Source organism: Priapulus caudatus, unplaced genomic scaffold (assembly GCF_000485595.1).
Source record: "Priapulus caudatus unplaced genomic scaffold, Priapulus_caudatus-5.0.1 Scaffold2764, whole genome shotgun sequence".
NCBI classification, from domain to species: Eukaryota; Metazoa; Priapulida; class Priapulimorpha; order Priapulimorphida; family Priapulidae; genus Priapulus; species Priapulus caudatus.
In genome coordinates this window covers 16,357-25,312 of record NW_014579825.1, presented here as the reverse complement: position 1 = coordinate 25,312, position 8,956 = coordinate 16,357, and the positions used below count along the sequence as shown (strand labels likewise).

Sequence of the window (8,956 nt, the reverse complement as noted above, 5' to 3'; positions counted from 1 at the left end):
TGACACATGCTTTCTGAAGTTATAATAACACTGCAGTAGAACGTTAGGACTAAATAGACTTACATTTTGGCATGCCGACGCTCGACAGGACACACAGTAGCTGTGACACCGACAGTAGTGAACACGCGAAGCAAAAGGCTTTACATACAAAGATTACACTATATAAACGCGGGAATCAAACATGTGGCGCCCTCACCACTAAACTGATTATTCAAACGGGTACAAATACTAAACGTACTGTACAACGACATAAATACTGCTGCGGTGAACAGAACAAGGAGTATTAACTCTCGTGCACGGCTGCATGAGAGAAAAGGCCGCCGGTTACTGTAGGCCTTTGCCCGGCTGCGTTCATAGTTCATTCTATTTGTTTAATCTCTGTGCTTACCCTGGGTATGCACTTGTTATTCAACAAAACGTAAGGCCAGCAGGCAAGGGTGTGGTTACCCCGTTGTGGTGTCTGTGGTGTGTGTCGCCCCTCGTCTGGCATGGTTGACTAACTCTATGACGCACCGAACCGGAACACGGCAGAACAGGTTATTGCGGGAGCGCAGTAGCACTGGGGCGCTCGAGTGGCTAGCGGGGTCCGGGTGGCAACGATACGGCCGTTTCAACGCCTCCGGGCACAACAGGTGAGTGAGAAACACTAAGGTTGTGTGCTAGCCACTAAGTGTCGACCGATGGCGCCATCGGGTGTCGCTGGGAGACACGAAACGCTACAATATCATTATATAATTATTAGAAATAACACTGCTTCTACTCCTACACCTCGAGAAAATAATATTCGTACATGCATCTACACTGAGAAAAAGGAATCCCTGGTTGTTCGTACAGCGAGAGAAAACGAAGACTGACGTCTACGGAGGAAAAAAGAATGATGGCGGCTATTGCCTACGTTTGAGGCAAGGCTGACGTCACAATGTTGTGACGATTTTCCCCTACGTGACAATGACGCAGCATTTTCATCTACGTGACAATGGTGCGACGATGTCCACCGATGTGACAATGACGCAGCATTGTCATCCACGTGACAATGGACAATGACGCAGCATTAATTGTCATCCACGTGACAATATGGTACGATGATGTCCCCTTACGTGACAATGACACAGCATTGTCATCTACGTGACAATGGTGCGACTATGTCCCCCTACGTGACAATGACGCAGCATTAATTGTCATCCACGTGACAATGGTGCGACTATGTCCCCCTACGTGACAATGACGCAGCATTAATTGTCATCCACGTGACAATGGTGCGACAATGTTCCCCTACATGACAATGACGCAGCATTGTCATCTACGTCACAATGGTGCAGCAATGCCATCAACGTCACTATGGAACATATTATTCACGTAGAGTCAGATTGCAATTACTGTTACTAGGACATGGTTAATGTGTTAATGTGTCTACCTAATTTGTATGCTTAAGAAATAGTAAATATTTTAATATGTATAATGTTGCTCACGTATATAAAATATATATGGTGTTGCACCAAATATAAGTGTGACTATATGAGTAATTTCATATACAACCAAAAATTAGGATGTTATTATTTTCACGTATTTTTGCACCGGACTTAGAGAAGAGTAGAGTAATTGAGAAATCAAAGTTGATATGTGCAATACATTGCTTTTATCATAGTTGTATTTTTTACTATAAGTTGGACAAATGAGATAAATCTTATTATGTGTATGATCAAAATTGTAAAACTGTAATAATTAACTGAAAATAACACTGTAATAATATTATAATAAATACTCAACCGCCGGAAATTCCATACGCCACCAGGTGGCGCTACTTAATTCGAACCATTTCATGAAATAATCACGAATGAAAGTGAAGTGCTACATGTGTTGTAAAAGTTTCACATTTCTTTATTAAAGTGCGCAGTTCTTGTGCCTATTCGCTCTAATACTAGTTAGATTAAGTAAAGGTAGTTTATTAAAGGTCGTTAGGTAAAGGATAACATAGTAGAATGCATTGATTTATATGCGCATTGCTTAATGCATTGTTCCTGAACCATCATATACCTTGATTATAAGAAAAAATCAAGTTTATGTAAATTTTTTGCATATTCTATTGAATTAACAGCTTCTCTTAACAAACGTAATTATAGTTAAAGATGCCCTTCGTTCGTGGTCTAGCTATAACTAGCCTAGTGCATTATCCATAGAAATAACATACTATAGTTAGACTAGTAAACTAGTTCATCTGTATATTGCTATGGTACTCTCATTCGCAATACGCGATGCATGCTAGCAGTTAAAATTAGAAAATATGCAGTATCAATCAATATGTATCAATCATTATCAATAAGTATCAATCAATATATGATTACAGCTTGCAGGCAGTTTCGTATATAATGTTATTTGCTAAAAGCAAAAACGTACGTCGCGGTAAACGTAGCAGATATAAGATGATAATAATATCAATATATCATATGTTATAATAATACTGAGATTCAAAGTCATGAACACAATTCCATGACGCAGGTTAGTTAGTAATACACGTATTTAAATTATATTACAATTAACTTAAATAAATATGTGTCGATGGTATGTCGCTTCTTTAAAAACGCTTTTTTTCTAGGTTTTAACAGGATTGGAAGGTGAACGTATAAGTTTAAATGAATTTTAATTGATTTGTTTCCGATCTTTGTGAAATTACCCATCATGCTATACGGTAACACATAATAGCTAAGATACGTAGCGAAATTAGTGTGTCTAGTAAACCCAACAATACGGTGCAGATACCACGAAAACAATAAATGCAAATGTTAGAGAAACTAGATATTAAACACCTTCGGTATAGCACCTCTCCTACGTCTGTTTCGGCTGCCACTCATATTGTATCTCATATTGCATCTCTTTCTTCGAAAATGATTATCATGACGTAGCAGTATTTGTGATGACATAGCAACCTTGGTCATGACGTAGTAGTCTCTGTTATGACATGGCAACCTCGGTCATGACGCGGCAGCCTCTATCAGTACGTAGCAACCTCGGTCATGACGTGGCAGCATCTGTCATCACGTAGTAGTCTCTGTTATGACGTGGCAACCACGGTCTTGACGTAACAACCTAGGACATGCAATAGCAGTCACTGTTGTGACGTTGCAATATCGATCATAACATAACAGTCTCTGCTAGAACGTGACTACCTCCGTTTTGACGTGGCAACCTGATTCATGACGTGGCAGTCTCGGGTATGACGTGGCGCAGCTTCTGTCATGATGCGTCAGTTTCCGACATGATGTGGTAACGGAACGCACGACGGAGGGACACGATCAGGCGATGCTGTCGCTGTGATGACACTGTGTCATGACATATCCGCTGCCATAATACAGAACTCTAAGCAATGTTGATTCAAGCCTATACCTAGGTTCTAAGGTTTCATCGTGTTTACGTTAGATCTGCTTCATGGATCTAGCGTGCTGAAGTTAGATTTGCTTTATGGATCTATCGTGCTGATGTTAGATCTGCTTCATGGATCTATCGTGCTGATGTTAGATCTGCTTCATGGATCTATAGTCCTGGTGTTAGATCTGCTTCATGGATCTACCGTACTGATGTTAGATCTCTTTATGGCATCTATCAATACTGATGTTAGATGCTTGCTTCATAGATCTATCGCACTGATTGTTTAGATGCTGGCTTCACGGATGCTATTCGTGCTGATTTTAGATCTGCTCATGAATATATCGTACTGAATGTTAGATCTGCTTTAATGCATCTATGCATAACTGAATGTTGAGATCTGCTTCATGGAATCTTATCGTACTGATGTTAGATCTGCTTCATGGATGCTATCGTACTGATCTTTAGATCTGCTGCTCATGGATCATTCGTAGCTCATGTTGATCTGCCCTCATGCATGCTATCTGTTAAGCAATTAGCAACAGCCAGTGACGTCAGAGCTTGTTTTACAGTTGCTTCCATGTACATAGCCTCGCTGCGGCGCATACGGAGGAATTCCATCACATGCCTCGATTATCGTACGGGAAGATTCCATCACACCGATTATCGAAACGGAGATTCCATCACAACGCGATTATCGAACGGAGATTCCATCACAGCCGATATTCGATACAGAGACCATCACACCGAGTATTGATCAGATGATTTTATGCACATCGACGTTATCGGTAACACGAGTTTTCCATCACAGCGCGATTATATTGATACGGAGATTCCATCACACCAATTATCGATACGGAGATTCATCACACGTCGATTATCAATACGCGAGATTCTATGCACACCGCGAGTATCGATACGCTTGAAGTTGGTCCCCCCCCGCGTCGGCGAACATACGAGAAGAGTTGAGTTTTGCAGCGACAAACATGATGAATCATTGCCTCCTCATCAATATACACTTCAGCAGCTGCGACATTATGCGCCTTCGATCTTTCCTCTCTGCTCTCTGGCTTCTTCCTAGCGTTTTCTCGGTTTCTCGTCGCTCTCTCTCTCTAGTTTCTTGGGGAGTTTGTTGCTTTGCTCTGTTTCTGCTCTCTCTTCTTTCTCTGATTTCTCTCTCCTCCATTTTGTTTCTGTATCTCTCTCTCGTCTGTTCTCTAGTTTCTCTCGTCTCTCTTTTCTCATCTCTACTTCTATCTCTTTCTCTCTCTGTTCTCTTCGCCTTCTCTTTGCTTCTCTGTTTCTCATCTCTCCCTTTCGCGCTCTCTCATCTTTCAATCTTTCTTCTCTCTCGTCGCTCTCTCTCTCCTCTCTCGTCGTCTCTCCTATCTCCTCTCTCTTTTCTCTCTTACTCTCTCTGCTCTCTCTCTCTCGCTGTTACTCGCTTTAACGCGTGCTCCTCTCTCTCTCTTCTTTCTTTCTCTCTTTCTCTCTTACCTCTGCTTTCTTATGCCATATTTTTGCTCATCTTTCTCTCTTCCTCTCATTCTCTTTGCTGTTCACGTTCTCCCAGCTTTCCGTCTCTCTCTCTCTCTTTCTCTTTCCCGCCTTTCCGACGTCGCTCTCTCGTCTTCTCCCTTTCTCTTTCTCCTCTTCTCCGTCCATCTCCTTCCTCTTCTCTCTCGTCAGCGTCTGTGAGACACGCGAGAAGTGGTTGAATCGTTTTGCACGAGCAAACAGAGCAGGACGATGCTGAGACATCCCAATCATATATATAATATATACACTTCCCCAGCTGCGCACACGAACAGCGTGCGAGCGTGTCTGCAGCGATTGACTTGGACGTTCGTTTTAGTCGAAAGCATCGTGCAAAAATAGCTTCGGGCGGTGAAGCTAAAATTACGCTTTTCTTCCTACGAAAAATCACAATTCAATTCCTGCATTCACAAATTCAAAATCAAAGCAACGCTGAACGTTTTTCGCTTGGCGCAAAAAATCAGCCTACGACACTGTTTATTCTACATCGCCGACGGTCGCTTTCTCGTGTTCGGTCGTTGGCTGTGCGTGGCGTGTCTCTCCTTATCAGCCGGGATGGTCATTGACGCGATGGAAGCTGATGCTTGCGATCCCTCAAATGAGCTTCATGGTGATGGCAATGTGGCTTCAGCTGCGGTCAGCGAGCGTAATACACCTCACGCTGCCGTCTCTCTTCCTCGGTCTCTCTTCTCTCGTCTCTCTCAGGCTTTCTTTCTGCTTATCTCTCGCGCGGGCTCGCTCTCTCTTTCGCTTTGCTTAGGCTTTCTTTCCTCTCAATCTCTTTCTTTCTCCTTTCTCTACAATCCTTTCGTTTCTTTCTCTCTCTGCTCTCTCTCTGTCTACATTCTTCTCTCTCTCTCTCTCTCTCTCTCTCTCTCTCTCTCTCTCTATCTTTCTCTCTCTATCTATTGAAATGCACCTCACGCGTGCGGTCAATGAAGATGACGACCTTGTACCCTGGGCATAGCCAGGTATGAAGGGCGTATGTGTGTGTGTATGTGTGTGTGTGTGTGTGTGTGTGTGTGTGTGTGTGTGTGTGTGTGTGTGTGTGGTTGGTGTGTGGATGTGTGTGGTGTGTATGTGTTGTGTGGTGTGGTGTTTGTGTGTGTGTATGTGTATGAGTGTGTGTGTTTGTGTGTTGTGTGTGTGTGTGTGTGTGTGTGTGTGTGTGTGTGTGTGTGCGCGCGTGTGTGTGTGTGTGTGTGTGTGTGCGTGTACGTGTGTGTGTATGTGTGTGTGTGCGTGTGTGTGTGCGCAGGCGTGTGCGTGTGTATGTGCGTGTGTGTGCGTGTGTGTATGCATGGAATTTCGAAGTTTCTCTTGTCTCGGAGTGACAGCTCCGAGTTTTGTCTCCTACTTAGATATAACTCATCCTTTTGTGTAACACGCGTCCCTCCCTCGCTAAACACAACTACAGATAAGTCAATTGCGACTGGTTTGCGGAGGGCGATGTCGCCCAGATGGGGCGTGCCAATGACGTTGTCGCTGGGTAGTCACCGCGCATGCGCTCCAGTGCATGGGTACCCTTTACGCCGACGGTTTCCTTGGCGGCAGTGGCGCCCTCTATGCCGCGGCGGACGCCGTTGCCCAGTCCCGCCCAATCGATGGCCATCTCCACCAGGAGGCAGACGGTGGCGCCACCTATTCCCATGGCGAGAAGCAGGAAGAAGACGTGTGTGCGTTTTAACGAGAGTGTGTTGAGAAAATTGCAGACATTGGTCAACACCTCGTGGCAGCGCGGCCCTCTTCCATTCGGCGATGAATCCTCGCTCGTGCAACGTCAGAATGCCGTAGTTAAGCTGCTCCGTGTAAGGAAAGTGCTTGGGCACGGCGAGGCCTCGGTATCCAGGGTAGAAGAAGACATGGGGCACCAGGGTATAGCGACAGTAGCCGTGCAGCTTGTAATCATTGGCAAAGAAGTAAATGGCGTTTAACTCATCATTGATCATAGTGTGGTCTCCATCTAGCACCATCTCGAACGCCTTCTCTCGCGAATCAAAGAGACCATCGTCGGCCACTACGCGGCGCCACAGTCGGCCGAGGTCAGACTCGGGGTCACTGGTAGAGAGAAGTTGCGCTTCTGAATTGTGGCAATAGACAAGTGGTGTCAGTGGACTGGTGGCGGCCTCTTGTATGGATGTAAACGGGTAAGTGTTGATGGTTTGTATCGAATGATGGCTGCCCAGCGTGGCAGAGTAGGTCGCTGTGATGACCAGAGCAAACAGCCACCACCATCCGACCAGCATCCGTGACGGCATGTCGACAGCGTTATACGTGCCGCCCTGCTGCAGCACGGATCCCAGCTTAAACATCAGGTACCGGCCGAATACCTGCAGCCAGGCTCTGTTCTCCAGTCCCTCTCTCTTCCTTCTGTACATCTCGTATAGCGTCAGTGTAGCGACGCTAGCAGCCATGTAGCAGAATATGCACAACCAGCAGGTCCGGTCCAATGGAGCGAATATCGTCAGTGGTGCTGGCTTGTCCACTCTCTCTAGACGGATGATGAAGCTGTAACGGGACTCGGCGAGTGGATGCAGAAAAGTCACGGACCGCTGACGGTGCTCCGTGATTCGCAGATATGCTGCGATATCTATCTCTCCCGCTGCAATCCCGGCGACTATACCGTCGAAGCCGTAGCAGCGTGCCGTCACGGTGTAGGTGAAGTACATAAACGTAGAGAGCTCCTTGAGAACGCGCGATCCCAAATGAAAGTTAGTGTGGTTAGAGCACGACCACAGCGCCACCTTCAGGTGAACGCCGCTGAGGTTGAGCGAGGCGCGGGCGGGCGGAATCCTTACATCCTTGCTCATGAGGAACAGCCGCTCGGACGCTCTATCCCGAGGTAAACACAGGCCGCGATCAGCAGCTGACGAACCGTTAGAGGGCATTGGGGTAAGAGACAGATGGGCTGCCATGGTGACGGCAACACAGACGCTGGTTACAGCGAGAATGACACTCATGGTGATGGGGTCAGTCACGATATATTAACTGCTGCCACGATGTTGCAGCCTATGTCACGTTGTAGCAGCCTCTTTCACGATATAGCAGCCTCTGTCACGATGTAATAGCCTCTGTTACGATGTAGCAGCCTCTGTCACAATGTAGCAGCATCTGTCACGATGTAGTAGCCTCGGTCACGATGTAGCAGCCTCTGTCACCATGTAGCAGCTTATGTCACGATGTAGCAGCCTCTGTCACGATGTAATAGCTTTTGTTACGATATAGCAGCCTCTGTTACAATGTAACACCTCTGTCACAATGTAACGACCTCTGTTACGATGTAACATACTCTGTCACAATGTAGCAGCCTCTGTTACAATGTAGCAGCCTCTGTCACGATGTAGCAGCCTCTGTCACGATGTAGCAGCCTATGTCACGATGTAGCAGCCTCTGTCACGATGTAGCAGCCTCTGTCACGATGTAGCAGCCTCTGTCACGATGTAACAGCCTATGTCACAATGTAGCAACCTCTGTTACGATGTAGCATCCTCTGTCACGAGGTAACAGCCTCTGTCACAACGTAGCGACTTGTGTCACAATGTAACGACCTGTGTCACAATGTAGCGATCTGTGTCACAATGTAGCGACCTCTGTCACAATGTAGCAGCCTCTGTCACAATGTAGCGACCTGTGTCACAATGTAGCGACCTCTGTCACAATGCAGCGATCTCTGACACAATGCAGCGACTTGTGTCACAATGTAGCAACCTGTGTCACAATGTAGCGACCTCTGTCACAATGTAGCGACCTTTGTCACAATGTAGCGACCTCTGTCACAATGCAGCGACCTCATTTGATTAGGTGTGACCGCGTTGCTCCGTCTTACATGCAGACAAGCGAAACAGGAGCAAGCGTTGCCGACATCGTCGTCGCTGTCGTCGTGGCGACGTGACGCTTCATTTACACCCCATCCGAACACTAGCGCTTCTTCTTCTTCTTCTTATTCTTCTTCCTCTTCTTCTTCTCCTCCTCCTTCTTCTTCTTCTTCTCCTTCTTCCTCTTCTTCTTCTTCTTCTTCTTCTCCTCCTTCTTCTTCTTCTTCTCTCTCTCTCTCTCTCTC

General features: G+C 46.0%; 1 protein-coding gene across 1 annotated transcript; it reads right to left on the bottom strand.

The window, feature by feature from the left end:
* Positions 1-6,307: 6,307 nt before the first annotated feature.
* Positions 6,308-7,856, bottom strand: LOC106819034 (glutamate receptor ionotropic, kainate 4-like). Its single transcript, XM_014823694.1, has 2 exons — positions 6,623-7,856; positions 6,308-6,537 (listed from the first exon to the last, which is right to left on the bottom strand). The coding sequence occupies exons 1-2, from the start codon at positions 7,854-7,856 to the stop codon at positions 6,308-6,310; spliced, it is 1,464 nt and encodes a 487-aa protein (XP_014679180.1).
* Between the last annotated feature and the right edge of the window lie 1,100 nt (positions 7,857-8,956).

What these genes read in the sequence shown, in the direction of transcription:
- LOC106819034 (XM_014823694.1), bottom strand. Translation starts at nt 7,856, where the DNA reads ATGAGTGTCATTCTCGCTGTAACCAGCGTCTGTGTTGCCGTCACCATG. An exon ending in GAGGGCCGCGCTGCCACGAG is followed by an intron (nt 6,538 to 6,622) that starts GTGTTGACCAAT and finishes CCATGGGAATAG; the next exon opens with GTGGCGCCACCGTCTGCCTC.